The sequence below is a fragment of the Petromyzon marinus genome, chromosome 69 (genome assembly GCF_048934315.1).
Source record: "Petromyzon marinus isolate PM22_M1 ecotype Great Lakes invasive population chromosome 69, UKy_Petmar_22M1.pri1.0, whole genome shotgun sequence".
Lineage (NCBI taxonomy): Eukaryota > Metazoa > Chordata > Hyperoartia > Petromyzontiformes > Petromyzontidae > Petromyzon > Petromyzon marinus.
The window spans coordinates 6,556,893-6,579,674 of record NC_133735.1 but is presented as its reverse complement, the minus strand read 5'-3'; the positions used below and the strand labels follow the sequence as shown (position 1 = coordinate 6,579,674).

Genomic DNA, 22,782 nt, shown 5'->3' with positions numbered 1-22,782 from the left:
GAGATAAAATCTCGCCACCTTAGCGCCCCCATGCCAGAGTTGTGAACCCTGGTATGGCAGCAGCTGTAACGAAGGGAGTGTAGAAATTAAAAAAAAACAACGAGTGGGCATGTACACAGCGAAATGCAACGCCAATAGGTGGCCCTTGATATTCTTAAGTCCGCTGGATGTGGCTGGTATTGAAGCCCTGGTAGTCTGGCCGTCCTGATAGTCACAAATGGATGGCTTGCTAGCAAATTGGGCTGGCACCAAGGGTGTTCATGCGACAGCTTGGTGAAAGTTTGGTTCTGGATTTCCTGCGCCATAAGCTACAACACCCAAAAACGTTACAGAAGGGTGTAAAAGGTGGTGGTTTGGGTTTGATTTTGCTTGATATCCGTAAACGTGTTTCCCAGCGAGAGCCTGCAGCCAAATGCAGGTGTTTCTTGTCTCCTCAAGGTGGCCGTGCGTGCATTTCTGTGACATCCTGTGGATATGATGCATGTGCCATGATGAGTGACGTGTGATGCGAGTGTAAAATTCCACAACGATACATGAGAGTATTTTAAATCGTGATCATTCCCAGGGGCGCTTGTCATTGCTCTGAATGAGAGTCGTTCACATTGTACTTATTTGTAGGGATGGTTTTGTGGTGTTTTGTGACAATTAGGACTCTTAGTGTGGTGTCAATTGAACCAAAATGATCAATGTGCGTTTGCAAAGAGCAGCATTGAATAACGCATCATAATACTGTTTAAATGCCTGCTTGTGACCCAGTGTCGTGTGTGACTTACAGTTGCGTTAAAGCATTAGTTGTGTGCATGGATAAATGTAATAAATACTGTACACTCTGCGAATTAGTTTATTAAGTAATCATTTTGGTTAATGAAACATATACCTTATTTAAATGTTGACCTGTCTGAACCGTGTATTTTATATGATGGCCTCAACTCTTGTTCAATAATGTGCTCTTGATGCGGTTTGGTTGGACCCCAGATAACTGGGGGAACCGGGCGTTTCGCCATGTGACCCAGTATCGGGGTCGGTGAATCCGTGACTGAAACACGTACAACGGTAAATAGAGAAAGTGGATAGAAGCCAAAGTTCGGGCCGTTAAAGGATACCCAATGTGTCAAGTTGGTTCCTTCGGTAGAGTCACGTAGAAGGGAAACAATCAAATAAAAAAATAAAATTCTCACGATGTTTCGACTGTAACAAGTAATCATTTTTTTTTCTTGCTGTGGTTTTCACACCTGATGATGATTGCCTGTGTTGCAGTCGAAACGTCGTGAGAATTTTATTTCATATTTTTTTTATTTTATTGTTTCCCTTCTACGTGACCCCACCGAAAGAACCAAGAATATGAATCCCTGCAATCACGAAAGCTTTAAAAAATTGATACCCAATGTGTCAAGTTGGTCTTGCTATGTGCCGTACACAAGGGTTCTGCAAGCAAAATAACGAGGCATTTTTTTTCTTCGAATTGTCTACAAAGTTCAATATTTCAAGAGCCGCATTGCACGTGACGAAGCACACAACGTCACGAAGCCGTCCGTAAAGAGTCCGCACGCTGCTCTGGAGACGCGTCTTGCCGACTCCTATGCTCGATGATGAAGAGGGAAAACGCGAAACTGGCACTGTGAATGCACGTGGTTTAAGGTGCAAAGCAGCCGCATTCAACGTGACCCTAAGTACGCCCGGTGTGGTGGAGGACACGTAACAAACATTGCCAATTAATGACATTGGTTTGATATAATAAATGGTTTTGTATATCTTCTTTTGGTTCTTTCGGTAAAGTCACCACCACCACGTAGAATGAGATTAAAATAATAAATTGATAAAATAAAATAACACAATAATATTCTCACGGCGTTTCGGCCACAACACAAGCGGCCTTCATCAGGTGAAGGGACGAGACTGTCTGGTAGGACAGCGCTGGAGTGAAAGAGCCACGTTCAGATCACGACCTTTAAGCTGTGTGAGAGGAAGCAAAGCGCCTTGACAAAGGAATTAGCATAGAATTTAGCATTGAAATAACTAAGTTAAAGCATACACATCCGCAGAGGCACCCCTTGATAAAGGAATTGGCATAGAATTTAGCATTGAAATAACTAAGTTAAAGCATACACATCCGCAGAGGCACCCCTTGACAAAGGAATTAGCATAGAATTTAGCATTGAAATAGCTGAGTGATTAGCTTGTAACTGGTCACAGAAATAGCTACGTTAAAGTCAGAGCATACACATTCACCGAGGCACTTAGTACAAATCAAACAGGATAATTTAGCATTGAAATAACTAGGCGAATTTAGCATTGAAATAACTAAGTGATTAGCTAGTGACTGGTCACAGAAATGACTATGTTGAAGTCAAGGCCTACTGTGAATAGCTCAGATGTGTAGGCCTTGACTTCAACATAGTCATTTCTGTGACCAGTCACAAGCTAATCACTCAGCCATTTCAATGCTAAATTCTATGCTAATTCCTTTGTCAAGGCGCTGTTTCCTCTCACACAGCTTAAAGGTCGTGATCTGAACGTGGCTCTTTCACTCCAGCGCTGTCCTACCAGACAGTCTCGTCCCTTCACCTGATGAAGGCCGCTTGTGTTGTGGCCGAAACGTCGTGAGAATATTATTGTGTTATTTTATCAATTTATTATTTTATTCTCATTCTACGTGACTTTACCGAAAGAACCAAAGAAGATGATGCATACACCCATAGAGATACACAGAGACCCATAGAGATGATGCACAGAGACCCATAGAGATGATGCACAGAGACCCATAGAGATGATGCACAGAGACCCATAGAGATGATGCACAGAGACCCATAGAGATGATGCATAGAGATCCATAGAGATGATGCATAGAGATCCATAGAGATGATGCATAGAGACCCATAGAGATGATGCATAGAGACCCATAGAGATACACAGAGACCCATAGAGATACCCATAGAGATGACGCATAGAGACCCATAGAGATGATGCATAGAGACCCATAAAGATGATGCATAGAGACCCAGAGATGATGCATAGAGACCCATAGAGATGATGCATAGAGACCCATAGAGATACAGAGACCCACAGAGATACACAGAGACCCATAGAGATACACAGAGACCCACAAAGATACACAGAGACCCACAGAGATACAGATACCCATAGAGATACACAGAGACCCATTGAGATGATGCACAGAGACCCATAGAGATGATGCATAGAGACCCATAGAGATGATGCATAGAGACCCATAGAGATACACAGAGACTCATAGAGACACAGAGACCCATAGAGATACACAGAGACTCATAGAGACCCACAGACCCATAGAGATGATGCATAGAGACCCATAGAAATGATGCATAGAGACCCATAGAGATGATGCAGAGACCCATAGAGATGATGCATAGAGACCCATAGAAACACAGAGACCCATAGAGATACAGAGACCCACAGAGACTCATAGAGACCCATAGAGATACACAGATACCCACAGAGATACACAGAGACCCATAGAGATGATGCATAGAGACAGAGACCCATAGAGGTACACAGAGACCCATAGAGATAACCCATAGACACCCATAGAGATACACAGAGACCCACAGAGATACACAGAGACCCACAGAGATACACAGAGACCCATAGAGATACACAGATACCCATAGAGACACACAGAGACCCATAGAGACACACATAGACCCATAGAGATACAGAGACCCATAGAGATACACAGAGACCCATAGAGATACACAGAGACCCACAGAGATACACAGAGACCCATAGAGATACACAGACCCATAGAGATACACAGAGACCCATAGAGATACACAGAGACCCACAGAGATACACAGAGACCCATAGAGATACACAGAGACCCATAGAGATACAGAGACCCATAGAGATACACAGAGACCCATAGAGATACACAGATACCCATAGAGATGATACACAGACCCATAGACTGAACTATTGTTTATTGTACCAGGGTGAGCTGCTGTGTGTAGGAGCTCAAATTCAGAAGCGATCTGGCCCATCACAGATCATAGTCGCTCAAGCCACGTGGCTTATCATCGTCATCATCACCACGTGGCTTAGCATCGTCACCATTACCACGTGGCTTAGCATCGTCACCATCACCACCACGTGGCTTAGCATCGTCATCATCACCACGTGGCTTAGCATCGTCACCATCACCACGTGGCTTAGCATCGTCATCACCACGTGGCTTAGCATCGTCATCACCACGTGGCCTAGCATCGTCATCGTCACCACGTGGCTTAGCATCGTCGTCACCACGTGGCTTAGCATCGTCATCGTCACCACGTGGCTTAGCATCGTCATCATCACCACGTGGCTTAGCATCGTCATCATCACCACGTGGCTTAGCATCGTCATCATCACCACGTGGCTTAGCATCGTCACCATCACCACGTGGCTTAGCATCGTCATCATCACCACGTGGCTTAGCATCGTCATTATCACCACGTGGCCTAGCATCGTCATCATCACCACGTGGCCTAGCATCGTCATCGTCACCACGTGGCTTAGCATCGTCATCGTCACCACGTGGCTTAGCATCATCATCATCACCACGTGGCTTAGCATCGTCATCATCACCACGTGGCTTAGCATCGTCATCATCACCACGTGGCTTATCATCGTCATCATCACCACGTGGCTTAGCATCGTCACCATCACCACGTGGCTTAGCATCGTCATCATCACCACGTGGCCAAGCATCGTCATCATCGTCGTGAATCACCGCGTGGTAGTGGTGGTGATTGTGATAGTGATTGTGGTGGCGATTGTGGTAGTGGTGGTGATTGTGATAGTGATTGTGGTGGCGATTGTGGTAGTGGTGGTGATTGTGGTTGTGGTAGTGATTGTGGTAGTGATTGTGGTAGTGATTGTGGTAGTGATTGTAGTGGTGATTGTAGTGGTGACTGTGGTAGTGATTGTAGTAGTGATTGTGGTGGTGATTGTGGTAGTAGCGATTGTGGTGGTGATTGTGGTAGTGGTTGTGATTGTGGTGGTGATTGTGGTTGTGATTGTGGTGGTGATTGTGGTAGTGATTGTGGTAGTGGTGGTGATTGTGGTGGTGATTGTGGTTGTGATTGTGGTAGTGACTGTGGTAGTGGTGGTGATTGTGATTGCAGTAGTGGTAGTGGTGATTGTGACTGTGGCTGTGACTGCGGTCGCGGTGCCGATAGCGAAAGTGACGGCGAGAGGGAGAACGCCGATTGCGGCGGCGGCGGCGGCGCCGGCGACCGTGGCTCCGGTAACGCCGGCCGGCGCGACCGGGCTCCCCGCCGGCAATCCTCCGGTCTCCCCGGTTCCCTCGGAGGGCCACGGAGGCCGTAGCGGAGGCCAGAGACGCCGTTGCCACCACCGTCGCCGCCGTCGCCGGTGTGCCGGTGATGGTGCCGGCGGTGCGGCCAAGAGTACTGCACCAGCGTCGGCAGCCACGTGCCGTGCACACCACGGACCAACACCGGCACCTACGGTGAAAGGCAAAACGCCCAAACGCCGACCGGTGAGTGTGGTGGGTGTGGCGAGTGTGGTGGGTGAGTGTGGTGAGTGTGGTGAGTGTGGTGGGTGTGGTGGGTGTGGTGAGTGAGTGGGTGAGTGTCTGGGTGGGTGTCTGGGTGAGTGTATAGGTGAGTGTCTGGGTGGGTGTCTGGGTGAGTGTATAGGTGAGTGAGTGTCTGGGTGAGTGTCTGGGTGAGTGAGTGGGTGAGTGTATGGGTGAGTGGTTGAGTGTCTGAGTGAGTGTCTGAGTGAGTGTCTGGGTGAGTGTCTGGGTGAGTGAGTGTCTGGGTGAGTGTCTGGGTGAGTGTCTGTGTGAGTGAGTGGATGTCTGGGTGAGTGTCTGGGTGAGTGTCTGGGTGGGTATCTGGGTGAGTGTCTGGGTGAGTGTCTGGGTGAGTGTCTGGGTGAGTGTCTGGGTGAGTGAGTATCTGTGTGAGTGTGTGTCTGGGTGAGTATCTGTGTGAGTGTCTGGGTGGGTGTCTGGGTGAGTCTCTGGGTGGGTGTCTGGGTGAGTGAGTGTCTGGGTGAGTGTCTGGGTGAGTGTCTGTTTGAGTGTCTGGGTGAGTGTCTGGGTGGGTGTCTGGGTGAGTGAGTGTCTGGGTGAGTGTCTGGGTGAGTGTCTGGGTGGGTGTCTGGGTGGGTGTCTGGGTGAGTGAGTGTCTGGGTGAGTGTCTGGGTGAGTGTCTGCGTGAGTGAGTGTCTGGGTGAGTGTCTGGGTGAGTGTCTGGGTGAGTGTCTGGGTGAGTGTCTGGGTGAGTGAGTGAGTGTCTGGGTGAGTGTCTGGGTGAGTGTCTGGGTGAGTGTCTGGGTGAGTGTCTGGGTGGGTGTCTGGGTGAGTCTCTGTGTGAATGAGTGAGTGTCTGGGTGAGTGAGTGTCTGGGTGAGTATCTGTGTGAGTGTCTGGGTGGGTGTCTGGGTGAGTCTCTGGGTGGGTGTCTGGGTGAGTGAGTGTCTGGGTGAGTGTCTGGGTGAGTGAGTGTCTGGGTGAGTGTCTGGGTGGGTGTCTGGGTGAGTGAGTGTCTGGGTGAGTGTCTGGGTGGGTGTCTGGGTGAGTGAGTGTCTGGGTGAGTGTCTGGGTGAGTGTCTGGGTGAGTCTCTGTGTGAGTGAGTGAGTGTCTGGGTGAGTGAGTGTCTGGGTGAGTATCTGTGTGAGTGTCTGGGTGGGTGTCTGGGTGAGTCTCTGGGTGGGTGTCTGGGTGAGTGAGTGTCTGGGTGAGTGTCTGGGTGAGTGTCTGGGTGAGTGTCTGGGTGAGTGTCTGGGTGAGTGAGTGTCTGGGTGAGTGTCTGGGTGAGTGAGTGTCTGGGTGAGTGTCTGGGTGAGTGAGTGTCTGGGTGAGTGTCTGGGTGAGTGTCTGGGTGAGTGTCTGGGTGAGTGTCTGGGTGAGTGTCTGGGTGAGTGTCTGGGTGAGTGTCTGGGTGAGTGACTGGGTGAGTGTCTGGGTGAGTGTCTGGGTGAGTGTCTGGGTGAGTGTCTGGGTGAGTGTCTGGGTGAGTGTCTGGGTGAGTGTCTGGGTGAGTGTCTGGGTGAGTGTCTGGGTGAGTGAGTGTCTGGGTGAGTGTCTGGGTGAGTCTCTGGGTGAGTGTCTGTGTGAGTGTCTGTGTGAGTGAGTGTCTGGGTGAGTGTCGGGGTGAGTGTCTGTCTGTGTGAGTGTCTGGGTGAGTGTCTGTGTGAGTGAGTGTCTGAGTGAGTGTCTGAGTGAGTGTCTGTGTGAGTGAGTGTCTGGGTGAGTGTCTGGGTGGGTGTCTGGGTGAGTTAGTGTTTGAGTGTCTGGGTGAGTGTCTGCGTGAGTGTCTGGGTGAGTGTCTGTGTGAGTGTCTGGGTGAGTGTCTGGGTGAGTGTCTGTGTGAATGGGTGAGTGTCTGGGTGAGTGTCTGGGTGAGTGTGTGGGTGAGTGTCTGGGTGAGTGTCTGGGTGAGTGTCTGGGTGAGTGTGTGGGTGAGTGTGTGGGTGAGTGTCTGGGTGAGTGTGTGGGTGAGTGTGTGGGTGAGTGTCTGGGTGAGTGGGTGTCTGGGTGAATGTTTGAGTGAGTGTCTGGGTGAGTGTCTGGGTGAGTGTCTGTGTGAGTGTCTGGGTGAGTGTCTGTGTGAGTGGGTGAGTGTCTTGGTGAGTGTCTGGGTGAGTGTCTGGGTGAGTGTCTGGGTGAGTGTCTGGGTGAGTGTGTGGGTGAGTGTCTGGGTGAGTGTGTGGGTGAGTGTGTGGGTGAGTGTCTCGGTGAGTGGGTGTCTGGGTGAATGTTTGAGTGAGTGTCTGGGTGAGTGTCTGGGTGAGTGTCTGTGTGAGTGTCTGGGTGAGTGTCTGTGTGAGTGGGTGAGTGTCTGGGTGTCTGGGTGAGTGTCTGGGTGAGTGTGTGGGTGAGTGTCTGGGTGAGTGTCTAGGTGAGTGTCTGGGTGAGTGTCTGGGTGAGTGTCTGGGTGAGTGTGTGGGTGAGTGTGTGGGTGAGTGTCTGGGTGAGTGTGTGGGTGAGTGTGTGGGTGAGTGTCTGTCTGGGTGAATGTTTGAGTGAGTGTCTGGGTGAGTGTCTGTGTGAGTGTCTGGGTGAGTGTCTGTGTGAGTGGGTGAGTGTCTTGGTGAGTGTCTTGGTGAGTGTCTGGGTGAGTGTCTGGGTGAGTGTCTGGGTGAGTGTGTGGGTGAGTGTCTCGGTGAGTGTGTGGGTGAGTGTGTGGGTGAGTGTGTGGGTGAGTGTCTGGGTGAGTGGGTGTCTGGGTGAATGTTTGAGTGAGTGTCTGGGTGAGTGTCTGGGTGAGTGTCTGTGTGAGTGTCTGGGTGAGTGTCTGGGTGAGTGTCTGGGTGAGTGTCTGGGTGAGTGTCTGTGTGAGTGTCTGGGTGAGTGTCTGGGTGAGTGAGTGTCTGTGTGAGTGGGTGAGTGTCTGTGTGAGTGTCTGGGTGAGTGTCTGGGTGAGTGTCTGGGTGAGTGTCTGGGTGAGTGTCTGAGTGAGTGTCTGGGTGAGTGTGTGGGTGAGTGTCTAGGTGAGTGTCTGGGTGAGTGTCTGCGTGAGTGAGTGAGTGAGTGACTGGGTGAGTGTCTGGGTGAGTGTCTGCGTGAGTGTGTGGGTGAGTGAGTGACTTGGTGAGTGTGTGGGTGAGTGTCTGGGTGAGTGTCTGGGTGAGTGAGTGACTGGGTGAGTGTCTGAGTGAGTGTCTGGGTGAGTGTGTGGGTGAGTGTCTGGGTGAGTGAGTGTCTGGGTGAGTGTCTGGGTGAGTGTCTGTGTGAGTGAGTGGATGTCTGGGTGAGTGTCTGGGTGAGTGTCTGGGTGAGTGTCTGGGTGAGTGTCTGGGTGAGTGTCTGGGTGAGTGTCTGGGTGAGTGTCTGGGTGAGTGTCTGGGTGAGTGTCTGGATGAGTGTCTGGGTGAGTGTCTGGGTGAGTGTGTGGGTGAGTGTGTGAGTGTGTGGGTGAGTGTCTGGGTGAGTGTCTGGGTGAGTGTGTGGGTGAGTGTCTGGGTGAGTGTCTGGGTGAGTGTCTGGGTGAGTGTGTGAGTGTGTGGGTGAGTGTCTGGGTGAGTGTCTGGGTGAGTGTCTGGGTGAGTGTCTGGGTGAGTGTCTACCTTGTGAGGAGTGGAGTGGCATGTACAGGTGGCGTGCACTGTACCACTCCCCTCCTCCTCCTCCTCGCCGTCGAAGGAGGCCGGCATCATCACCTCCACCTCCTCCACCTCCTCCACCACCTCCTCCACCTCCTCCACCTCCTCCTCCACCACCTCCACCACCTCCTCCACTTCCACCACCTCCTCCACTTCCTCCACCTCCTCCTCCTCCACCTCCTCCACCTCAACCACGACGGCTGCCTCCAAAGCCTCACCACCACCACCACCGTCACCACCACCACCGTCACCACCACCACCACCACCACCACCGTCACCACCACCGTCACCACCACCACCGTCACCACTACCACCACCACCGTCACCACCACCGTCACCACCACCACCACCACCGTCACCACCACCGTCACCGTTGTCCAGGCGGCGCCGTTTCCTGGCAAGGCCACCGCCATCACCGCCATCACCGTCACCACCACTACCGGGTGAGTGGTGGCGGCGCCGTTTGGCTCGGTGTGGGGAGCCGACGGTGGCACGGCGGTGCCGGGAGCACCCCCGGTCGTCGGCCGGAAATGCCGGGGCCGGCAGAGGCGGCGGCGGCGGCGGCGGCAACGACGCCGACTCATCACCACCACCACCACCATCACCGTCACCACCGTCACCATCACCACCGCCGTCACCACCACCATCACCACCACTGTCACCATCACCACCACCATCACCACCACCACCACCACCACCGTCATCACCACCACCACCACCACCACCACCGTCACCACCACCACCACCGTCATCACCACCACCACCACCGTCACCACCACCGTCACCATCACCACCACCATCACCACCACCACCACCACCGTCACCGTCACCACCGTCACCACCGCCAGCCGTGAGGAGCAGCTGAGAGGAGGGCGTCAGCTGGTCGAGGAGCAGGTCCAGAGAAATGGGGGAGTCCTCCGTCAGCGCCAGACTCGACCACGGGGGTCGCGGGGTCACGGGTCGCGGGGTCGGGGGTCGCGGGGTCGGGGGTCGCGGGGTCACGGTGGACAGCGTCACGGCAAACTGCTGCGAGTCGTCCCAGCAGAGGGCGGCAGCGGCGGCAGCGGCGGCGTTCCCATCGGCGTCGTTCCCATCGGCGTCGTTCCCATCGGCGTCGTTCCCATCGGCGTCGTTCCCATCGGCGTCGTTCCCATCGGCGTCGTTCCCATCGGCGTCGTTCCCATCGGCGTCGTTCCCATCGGCGTCGTTCCCATCGGCGTCGTTCCCATCGGCGTCGTTCCCATCGGCGTCGTTCCCATCGGCGTCGTTCCCGGCGTCAGCGGCGGCGTTCCCATCGGCGTCGTTCCCATCGGCGTCGTTCCCGGCGTCAGCGGCGGCGTTCCCGCTCGCCCCGTGGTGCCGAGTGGCGGTGGCGGTGCCACGCTGCGAGGCCGGAGACGCTCCCTGGCTCCCCGGGAGGAGCCGGGGAGCGTCTGTGAGACGTGCGGAGAGAGCGGTGGTGGTGGTGGTGGTGGCGGTGGTGGTGGTGGTGGTGGCGGTGGTGGTGGTGGTGGTGGTGGTGGCGGTGGTGGTGGTGGTGGTGGTGGTGGTGGTGGTGGCGGTGGTGGCGGTGGTGGTGGTGGTGGTGGTGGCGGTGGTGGTGGTGGTGGTGGCGGTGGTGGTGGTGGTGGTGGCGGTGGTGGTGGTGGTGGTGGTGGTGGCGGTGGTGGTGGTGGTGGTGGTGGTGGTGGTGGTGGCGGTGGTGGTGGTGGTGGCGGTGGTGGTGGTGGTGGTGGTGGTGGCGGTGGTGGTGGTGGTGGCGGTGGTGGTGGTGGCGGTGGTGTTGGTGGTGGTGGTGGTGGTAGTAGTGGTGGTAGTGGTGGTGGTGAAGGTGGTGGTGATGGCGGTGGTGGAGGTGGTGGTGGTGGTGATGGTGGTGGAGGCGGTGGTGGTATTGGTGGTGGTGGTGGTATTGGTGGTGGTGGTGGCGGTGGTGGTGGTGGTGGTGGTGGCGGTGGTGGTGTCGGGGGAGGGAGGAGAGGGCGAGTGAGCGCGTTACCCAGAATGCCGAGCGGGTGGGTGAGCGCGTGAGGGCGTTACCCAGAATGCCGAGCGGGTGGGTGAGCGCGTGGTGAGTGAGGGCGTTACCCAGAATGCCGAGCGGGTGGGCGAGCGCGTGGCGAGTGAGCGCGTTACCCAGAATGCCGAGCGGGTGGGCGAGCGCGTGGCGAGTGAGCGCGTTACCCAGAATGCCGAGCGGGTGGGCGAGCGCGTGCCGAGTGAGGGCGTTACCCAGAATGCCGAGCGGGTGGGCGAGCGCGTGGCGAGTGAGGGCGTTACCCAGAATGCCGAGCGGGTGGGTGAGCGCGTGGCGAGTGAGGGCGTTACCCAGAATGCCGAGCGGGTGGGCGAGCGCGTGGCGAGTGAGCGCGTTACCCAGAATGCCGAGCGGGTGGGCGAGCGCGTGGCGAGTGAGCGCGTTACCCAGAATGCCGAGCGGGTGGGCGAGCGCGTGCCGAGTGAGGGCGTTACCCAGAATGCCGAGCAGGTGGGTGAGCGCGAGCGCAGGAAGAGGGCGGCACCGGTAGACACCCAGAATGCTGTGCAGGGACCGCTCCACCAGGCTGCACTGCTCAGCAGGAACCTCGCCATCTAGCAGCTGGACAGCAACAACATCAACAACATCAACAACAACAACATCAACAACATCAACAACATCAACAACATCATCATCATCAACATCAACAACATCAACAACATCAACAACATCAACATCATCAACAACATCAACAACAACAACATCAACAACATCAACAACATCATCAACATCAACAACATCAACAACATCATCAACAACATCATCAACATCAACAACATCAACAACAACAACATCAACAACATCAACAACATCATCAACATCAACAACATCAACAACATCAACAACAACATCAACAACACCAACATCATCAACAACATCAACAACATCAACAACAACATCAACAACATCATCAACAACATCATCAACATCAACAACATCAACATCAACAACATCAACAACATCATCAACATCAACAACATCAACAACATCAACAACACCAACAACATCAACAACACCAACATCATCAACAACATCAACAACATCAACAACATCAACAACATCATCATCATCAACAACATCAACAACATCAACAACATCAACAACATCAACAACAACATCAACAACATCAACAACATCAACAACATCATCATCAACATCAACAACATCAACAACACCAACATCATCAACATCATCAACAACAACATCAACAACATCATCAACAACAACATCATCATCATCAACAACATCAACAACACCAACATCAACAACATCAACAACATCATCAACAACATCAACAACATCAACATCATCAACAACATCATCATCATCAACAACATCAACAACATCAACACCATAAACAACAAAATCAACATCATCAACAACAACATCATCAACATCGTGAGCTAACGAGTGTGTGAGTGAGTCAGTGAGTGAGCGAGCGAGTGAGTGAGTGAGTGTATGAGTGAGTGAGTGTGTGAGTGAGTCAGTGAGTGAGCGAGCGAGCGAGTGAGTGAGTGTGTGAGTGAGTGAGTGTGTGAGTGAGTCAGTGAGTGAGTGAGTGAGCGAGTGAGCGAGCGAGCGAGTGAGTGAGTAGGTGAGTGAGTGAGTGTGTGAGTGAGTGAGTGAGTAGGTGAGTGAGTGAGTGTGTGAGTGAGTGAGTGAGTAGGTCAGTGAGTGAGTGAGTGGAGTGAGTGAGTGGAGTGAGTGAGTAAGCGAGTGAGTGAGCGAGTGAGTGAGTGGGTGAGTGATTGAGTGAGTGTGTGAATGTGTGAGTGAGTGTGTGAGTGAGTGTGTGAGTGAGTGTGTGAGTGAGTGAGTGAGCGAGTGAGCGAGCAAATGAGTGAGTGTGTGAGTGAGTGTGTGAGTGAGCGAGTGAGCGAGCAAATGAGTGAGTGTGTGAGTGTGTGAGTGAGCGAGTGAGTGAGTGAACAACTGTGTGAGTGAGTGTGTGAGTGAGTGAGTGAACAACTGCGTGAGTGTGTGAGTGTGTGAGTGAGTGTGTGAGTGACTGTGAGAGTGTGTGAGTGAGTGTGTGAGTGTGTGAGTGAGTGTGTGAGTGACTGAGTGAGTGAGTGAGTGTCCCGTGGCTGTGGTTTTCCCCGCTAACCCGCTCAATGTGTGGCCTGGGCAGCAGCAACTGAATTTCCTCCACAAACTGCAGCAGCATCACCTCCAGCGCCGCCATATAACGCTCCCCATACATAGCCTCCATCTCCTCCTGGCACGCACACACACACATATACATACATACACACACATACATACACAGAGACACACAGAGACACACTCACATACATACACAGAGACACACACATACACACACACATACATACACACACAGAGACACACAGAGACACACACACATACATACACACAAATACACACACACATACACACATACATACATACACACACACAGAGACACACAGAGACACACAGAGACACACACACATACATACACACAAAGACACACACACATACACACATACATACATACACACACAGAGACACACAGAGACACACAGAGACACACACACATACATACACACACAGAGACACACAGAGACACACACACATACATACACACAAAGACACACACACATACACACATACATACATACACACACAGAGACACACAGAGACACACAGAGACACACACATACATACACACACAGAGACACACAGAGAAACACACACATACATACAACAACAACCGCCATTCGCCACTAAGTGGCGGTGACGTCACCACGACGCTTGTGCCAGGCTATGTGCACCCTGAGGCCACGTGAAGTGTCGAACGCCCGCTGGCAGGAGGTCACGGGGCAGACCCAGGTGCCACGGGTCGACTGACTGAGATGACTGGCTGATGCACCACCTGTGCCCCCTACTGTGCCAACCTGCTGTGCTTTAGCCACCCGGCGCTCCGCTCGTTGTTGTGAGCGTCGCTCCTCCGCCCTCCGTTGTTGTTGGAGGGCGACTGCCTCCAACTGCCCAGCAGCATCCTTCACGAGCCTCCTCCACAGAGGCCGATCTTGACACCGCTGGTACCAGTCATCGGCAAGTCCACTCAGCTCCACGTCCTCCTGTACCACATCACTCCATCTCTTCTCTAGCCCGTGCCGCGCCCGCTTAGCCCCCTCAATCTGGCCGAACAAAAGCTGTTTCGGCATGCGGTGGCTGGGCATGCGGGCTACATGACCCAGCCATCGCAGCCTTCCCCGCCGGAGGAGCTCACCGATGGGACCTTGCCCAGATCTTTCAAGGATTTGTGAGCTCCTCACACAATCCAGTCTGGTTAAACCCAGGATGGATCGTAGGCAGGCCAGCCTAAATGTTTCAAACCGGCGAAGATGTTCCATTAGGGGGGTCCACGTTTCGCAAGCGTAGAGAAGGGAGGGAATGACCGTGGCCGAGAAGACCTGAAGCTTAGTGCGGAGCGACAGACCAGGTAGCTTCCACACAGCGTTACGTAACCGATGAAAAGATATTGCCGCTCGACTGATTCGGAGTGAGACCTCTGCTGTTAAATTGGAGCCGGTCATAAGCACACTGCCCAGGTATGGGAAAGTCTCCACTCTCTCCACAACTGCCCCATCACCGATTGGGAGTTGTGGGGGTGGAGTGTCCGATAGTACAAAATACCCAGGCAGGTGCTTAGTTTTGGTTGGGCTGATGGTAAGGCCCCATCTCTTAGTGGCATGTCCAGTCTCAGCAGCAGCGTCTCCAACTCCTCCTCTGAATGAGCAGCTATTACCAAATCATCAGCATACATAACGTGGTTGAGCAATAGGGAGCCATCCCTTGACCGCACCCGGGCATCGATCAGCCTCCCATTATATCTGTACCATATGGAGATTCCCCCGGTACAGCTATTGAAGACTTCACGAACTACGTGGTCAAAATAGATGTTAAATAATGTGGGAGCCAGAGGACATCCCTGTCGCACCCCAAGGTGTACAGGGAGTGGCTCTGACTCCCGGCCACGTAGTTTTACCCGGGCCTGCTCACCATCATGAAGGTCTTTAATGATCGTGAGCAGAGGGTCAGGTACTCCAAAAGCACGAAGAACGACCCAGAGCCCAGGCCTACTGATGGTATCATAGGCCTTGACCAGGTCAATAAAGCAGAGATGTAGGTCTTGTTGGAATTCCCTACACCTCTGCTGTAGCAGACGGACAGAAAATATGGCATCTGTGCAGGACCGCCCTATCCTGAAACCGCATTGGGGCTCCGCAAGCCTCTCCTCAACGTGCCTGGCAAGGCGATGCTGAATAATCCTTGCCAGGACCTTTCCCGGCACACTGAGGACGGCAAAACAACCCCCTACCTCCTCGCGGTGCCGGACGGGCAACTCTGTCGTGGACAGTGCTGTGGGGGGAGATCCAATTTTTATTGGCTCCTCCCCTCATGGCGTCTGTGACCACCACAGTGGTTAAACGGGGGCTCTGGACGGGTGCGAGGGGCTGGTAACCCCTCCACCTTTCAATTAATTACCACGAAACCACGAATTAAACTGAAAATACATACACACACATACATACACAGAGACACACAGAGACACACACATACATACACACACAGACACACGCAGACACACACACATACACAGACACACACACATACACACATACACACAGAGACACACAGAGACACACACATACACACACATACATACACACACAGAGACACACACATACACACACACACAGACACACACATACACACACACACATAGAGACACACAGAGACACACACATACACACACATACATACACACACAGAGACACATACATACACACACACACAACAACAACAACCGCCATTCGCCACTAAGTGGCGGTGACGTCACCACGACGCTTGTGCCAGGCTATGTGCACCCTGAGGCCACGTGAAGTGTCGAACGCCCGCTGGCAGGAGGTCACGGGGCAGACCCAGGTGCCACGGGTCGACTGACTGAGATGACTGGCTGATGCACCACCTGTGCCCCCTACTGTGCCAACCTGCTGTGCTTTAGCCACCCGGCGCTCCGCTCGCTGTTGTGAGCGTCGCTCCTCCGCCCTCCGTTGTTGTTGGAGGGCGACTGCCTCCAACTGCCCAGTAGCATCCTTCACGAGCCTCCTCCACAGAGGCCGATCTTGACACCGCTGGTACCAGTCATCGGCAAGTCCACTCAGCTCCACGTCCTCCTGTACCACATCACTCCATCTCTTCTCTAGCCCGTGCCGCGCCCGCTTAGCCCCCTCAATCCGGCCAAACAAAAGCTGTTTCGGCATGCGGTGGCTGGGCATGCGGGCTACATGACCCAGCCATCGCAGCCTTGCCTGCCGGAGGAGCTCACCGATGGGACCCTGCCCAGATCTTTCAAGGATTTGTGAGCTCCTCACACAATCCAGTCTGGTTAAACCCAGGATGGATCGTAGGCAGGCCAGCCTAAATGTTTCTAACCGGCGAAGATGTTCCATTAGGGGGGTCCACGTTTCGCAAGCGTAGAGAAGGGAGGGAATGACCATGGCCGAGAAGACCTGAAGCTTAGTGCGGAGCGACAGACCAGGTAGCTTCCACACAGCGTTACGCAACCGATGAAAAGATATTGCCGCTCGACTGATTCGGAGTGAGACCTCTGCTGTTAAACTGGAGCCAGTCATAAGCACACTGCCCAGGTATGGGAAACTCTCCACTCTCTCCACAACTGCCCCATCACCGATTGGGAGTTGTGGGGGTGGAGTGTCCGATGGTACAAAATACCCAGGCAGGTGCTTAGTTTTGGTGGGGCTGATGGTAAGGCCCCACCTCTTAGTGGCACACTCCAGTCTCAGCAGCAGCGTCTCCAAGTCCTCCTCCACACACACACACATACACACACACACATACACACACATACATACACACAAATACACACACAGAGACACACAGAGACACACACACACAGACACACATACATACACAAACATACACACACATACGCACACATACATACACACACAGAGACACACAGAGACACACACATACATACACACACAGAGACACACACATATATACACACACACAGAGACACAGATATATACACACACACATATACATACACACATATATACACGCACACACACACAGAGACACGCCCGTATATATATACACACACAGAGACACATATATACATACACAGACATACACTGTACATGCCCGTCTGAAGTTTGCCAATGAACATCTGAATGATTCAGAGGACAACTGGGTGAAAGTGTTGTGGTCAGATGAGACCAAAATGGAGCTCTTTGGCATCAACTCAACTCGCCGTGTTTGGAGGAGGAGGAGGAATGCTGCCTATGACCACAAGAACACTATCCCCACCGTCAAACATGGAGGTAGAAACATTAATCTTTGGGGGTGTTTTGCTGCTAAGGGGACAGGACAACTTCACCGCATCAACGGGACGATGGACGGGGCCATGTACCGTCAAATCTTGGGTGAGAACCTCCTTCCCTCAGCCAGGGCATTGAAAATGGGTCGTGGATGGGTATTCCAGCATAACAATGACCCAAAACACACGGCCAAGGCAACAAAGGAGTGGCTCAAGAAGAAGCACATTAAGGTCCTGGAGTGGCCTAGCCAGTCTCCAGACCTTAATCCCATAGAAAATCTGTGGAGGGAGCTGAAGGTTCGAGTTGCCAAACGTCAGTCTCGAAAACCTTAATGACTTGGAGAAGATCTGCAAAGAGGAGTGGGACAAAATCCCTCCTGAGATGTCTGCAAACCTGGTGGCCAACTACAAGAAACGTCTGACCTCTGTGATTGCCAACAAGGGTTTTGCCACCAAGTACTAAGTCATGTTTTGCAGAGGGGTCAAATACTTATTTCCCTCATTAAAATGCAAATCAATTTATAACATTTTTGACATGCGTTTTTCTGGATTTTGTTGTTGTTATTCTGTCTCTCACTGTTCAAATAAACCTACCATTAAAATTATAGACTGATCATTTCTTTGTCAGTGGGCAAACGTACAAAATCAGCAGGGGATCAAATACTTTTCTCCCTCACTGTAGACCACTCACACAGTAGAGACCCACAGACTACTCACACAGTAGAGACCCACAGACTACTCACACGGTAGAGACCCACAGACTACTCACACGGTAGAGACCCACAGACTACTCACACGGTAGAGACCCACAGACTACTCACACAGTAGAGACCCACAGACTACTCACACAGTAGAGACCCACAGACTACTCACACAGTAGAGACCCACAGACTACTCACATAGTAGAGACCCACAGACTACTCACACAGTAGAGACCCACAGACTACTCACACAGTAGAGACCCACAGACTACTCACACAGTAGAGACCCACAGACTACTCACACAGTAGAGACCCATAGACCACTCACACAGTAGAGACTCACAGACTACTCACACAGTAGAGACCCATAGACTACTCACACAGTAGAGACCCACAGACTACTCACACAGTAGAGACCCACAGACTACTCACACAGTAGAGACCCACAGACTACTCACACAGTAGAGACCCACAGACTACTCACACAGAGACCCATAGACTACTCACACAGTAGAGACCCACAGACTACTCACACAGTAGAGACCCACATACTACTCACACAGAGACCCATAGACTACTCACACAGTAGAGACCCACAGACTACTCACACAGTAGAGACCCACAGACTACTCACACAGTAGAGACCCACAGACTACTCACATAGTAGAGACCCACAGACTACTCACACAGTAGAGACCCACAGACTACTCACACAGTAGAGACCCACAGACTACTCACACAGTAGAGACCCACAGACTACTCACACAGTAGAGACCCATAGACTACTCACACAGTAGAGACCCACATACTACTCACACAGTAGAGACCCATAGACCACTCACACAGTAGAGACTCACAGACTACTCACACAGTAGAGACCCATAGACTACTCACACAGTAGAGACCCACAGACTATACTCACACAGTAGAGACCCACAGACTACTCACACAGTAGAGACCCACAGACTACTCACATAGTAGAGACCCACAGACTACTCACACAGTAGAGACCCACAGACTACTCACACAGTAGAGACCCACAGACTACTCACACAGTAGAGACCCACAGACTACTCACACAGTAGAGACCCATAGACTACTCACACAGTAGAGACCCACAGACTACTCACACAGTAGAGACCCACAGACTGCTCACACAGTAGAGACCCACAGACTACTCACACAGTAGAGACCCACAGACTACTCACACAGTAGAGACCCACAGACTACTCACACAGTAGAGACCCACAGACTACTCACACAGTAGAGACCCACAGACTACTCACACAGTAGAGACCCATAGACCACTCACACAGTAGAGACTCACAGACTACTCACACAGTAGAGACCCATAGACTACTCACACAGTAGAGACCCACAGACTACTCACACAGAGACCCATAGACTACTCACACAGTAGAGACCCACAGACTACTCACACAGTAGAGACCCACATACTACTCACACAGAGACCCATAGACTACTCACACAGTAGAGACCCACAGACTACTCACACAGTAGAGACCCACAGACTACTCACACAGTAGAGACCCACAGACTACTCACATAGTAGAGACCCACAGACTACTCACACAGTAGAGACCCACAGACTACTCACACAGTAGAGACCCACAGACTACTCACACAGTAGAGACCCACAGACTACTCACACAGTAGAGACCCACAGACTACTCACACAGTAGAGACCCATAGACTACTCACACAGTAGAGACCCACATACTACTCACACAGTAGAGACCCATAGACCACTCACACAGTAGAGACTCACAGACTACTCACACAGTAGAGACCCATAGACTACTCACACAGTAGAGACCCACAGACTATACTCACACAGTAGAGACCCACAGACTACTCACACAGTAGAGACCCACAGACTACTCACATAGTAGAGACCCACAGACTACTCACACAGTAGAGACCCACAGACTACTCACACAGTAGAGACCCACAGACTACTCACACAGTAGAGACCCACAGACTACTCACACAGTAGAGACCCACAGACTACTCACACAGAGACCCATAGACTACTCACACAGTAGAGACCCACAGACTACTCACACAGTAGAGCCCCACATACTACTCACACAGAGACCCATAGACTACTCACACAGTAGAGACCCACAGACTACTCACACAGTAGAGACCCACAGACTACTCACACAGTAGAGACCCACAGACTACTCACATAGTAGAGACCCACAGACTACTCACACAGTAGAGACCCACAGACTACTCACACAGTAGAGACCCACAGACTACTCACACAGTAGAGACCCACAGACTACTCACACAGTAGAGACCCATAGACTACTCACACAGTAGAGACCCACATACTACTCACACAGTAGAGACCCATAGACCACTCACACAGTAGAGACTCACAGACTACTCACACAGTAGAGACCCATAGACTACTCACACAGTAGAGACCCACAGACTATACTCACACAGTAGAGACCCACAGACTACTCACACAGTAGAGACCCACAGACTACTCACATAGTAGAGACCCACAGACTACTCACACAGTAGAGACCCACAGACTACTCACACAGTAGAGACCCACAGACTACTCACACAGTAGAGACCCACAGACTACTCACACAGTAGAGACCCATAGACTACTCACACAGTAGAGACCCACAGACTACTCACACAGTAGAGACCCACAGACTGCTCACACAGTAGAGACCCACAGACTACTCACACAGTAGAGACCCACAGACTACTCACACAGTAGAGACCCACAGACTACTCACACAGTAGAGACCCACAGACTACTCACACAGTAGAGACCCACAGACTACTCACACAGTAGAGACCCATAGACCACTCACACAGTAGAGACTCACAGACTACTCACACAGTAGAGACCCATAGACTACTCACACAGTAGAGACCCACAGACTACTCACACAGAGACCCATAGACTACTCACACAGTAGAGACCCACAGACTACTCACACAGTAGAGACCCACATACTACTCACACAGAGACCCATAGACTACTCACACAGTAGAGACCCACAGACTACTCACACAGTAGAGACCCACAGACTACTCACACAGTAGAGACCCACAGACTACTCACATAGTAGAGACCCACAGACTACTCACACAGTAGAGACCCACAGACTACTCACACAGTAGAGACCCACAGACTACTCACACAGTAGAGACCCACAGACTACTCACACAGTAGAGACCCATAGACTACTCACACAGTAGAGACCCACATACTACTCACACAGTAGAGACCCATAGACCACTCACACAGTAGAGACTCACAGACTACTCACACAGTAGAGACCCATAGACTACTCACACAGTAGAGACCCACAGACTATACTCACACAGTAGAGACCCACAGACTACTCACACAGTAGAGACCCACAGACTACTCACATAGTAGAGACCCACAGACTACTCACACAGTAGAGACCCACAGACTACTCACACAGTAGAGACCCACAGACTACTCACACAGTAGAGACCCACAGACTACTCACACAGTAGAGACCCATAGACTACTCACACAGTAGAGACCCACAGACTACTCACACAGTAGAGACCCACAGACTGCTCACACAGTAGAGACCCACAGACTACTCACACAGTAGAGACCCACAGACTACTCACACAGTAGAGACCCACAGACTACTCACACAGTAGAGACCCACAGACTACTCACACAGTAGAGACCCACACACACGACAGAGCAACATGCCGCGTGTTTGATCAACCTGTATGAATCGCCGCCTGTACGCCCCGTTCTGCAGGACCTTGTGCACCAGGCGCCGGAACTTGACGGAGTTCCGGCGGACACACACGCCATCTTGGCGAGTCTGGCCGGGGGGAGGGAGGGAGGGAGGAGAGGGAGGGGGGAGGGAGAGGGAGGGAGGGAGGGAGGGAGGGGAGGAGAGGGAGGGGGGAGGGAGGAGAGGGAGGAGGGAGGAGAAGGAGGGAGGGGAGTTAGGGAGGAGAGGGAGGGAGGAGAGGGAGGGAGGGAGGAGAGGGAGGGAGGGAGGGGAGGGAGGGAGGGAGGAGAGGGAGGGAGGAGAGGGAGGGAGGGAGGGAGGGAGGGGAGGGAGGGAGGGAGGAGAGGGAGGGAGGAGAGGGAGGGAGGAGAGGGAGGGAGGAGGAGGGAGGGAGGGGAGGGAGGGAGGGGAGGGAGGGAGGGGAGGGAGGGGGTCAGAGGGCGGGCGGGGGAGGTCAACGATTTTATCGAACTTGCCGCAGCCGGAATCACGTGACGGTGTTAACAACAACAACAACCGCCATTCGCCACTAAGTGGCGGTGACGTCACCACGACGCTTGTGCCAGGCCATGTGCACCTTGAGGCCACGTGGAGTGTCGAACGCCCGCTGGCAGGTCACGGGGCAGACCCAGGGACGGCATTAAACACACGGACACACACACAAGGACACACACGGACACACACACACGCACACACACACGCACACACACGCACGCACACACACGGACACACACGCACGCACACACACGGACACACACGGACACACACACGGACACACACATACACTGTTTGTTGTGAACATGCAAACATCA

General features: G+C 52.6%; 1 protein-coding gene across 1 annotated transcript in view; it reads right to left on the bottom strand.

Moving 5' to 3' along the window:
* Positions 1-258: 258 nt before the first annotated feature.
* The window catches only part of LOC142906730 (uncharacterized), a 35,996-nt gene continuing 13,472 nt past the window's right edge, over positions 259-22,782 (bottom strand). Inside the window, exons 4-8 of the mRNA XM_076055122.1 lie at positions 21,956-22,057; positions 13,237-13,347; positions 11,564-11,690; positions 9,754-10,524; positions 259-296 (exon numbers count right to left, since the gene is read on the bottom strand). Of these exons, the coding sequence (XP_075911237.1) occupies positions 259-296; positions 9,754-10,524; positions 11,564-11,690; positions 13,237-13,347; positions 21,956-22,057 (1,149 nt within the window). The remainder of the gene's footprint in view (positions 297-9,753; positions 10,525-11,563; positions 11,691-13,236; positions 13,348-21,955; positions 22,058-22,782) is intronic.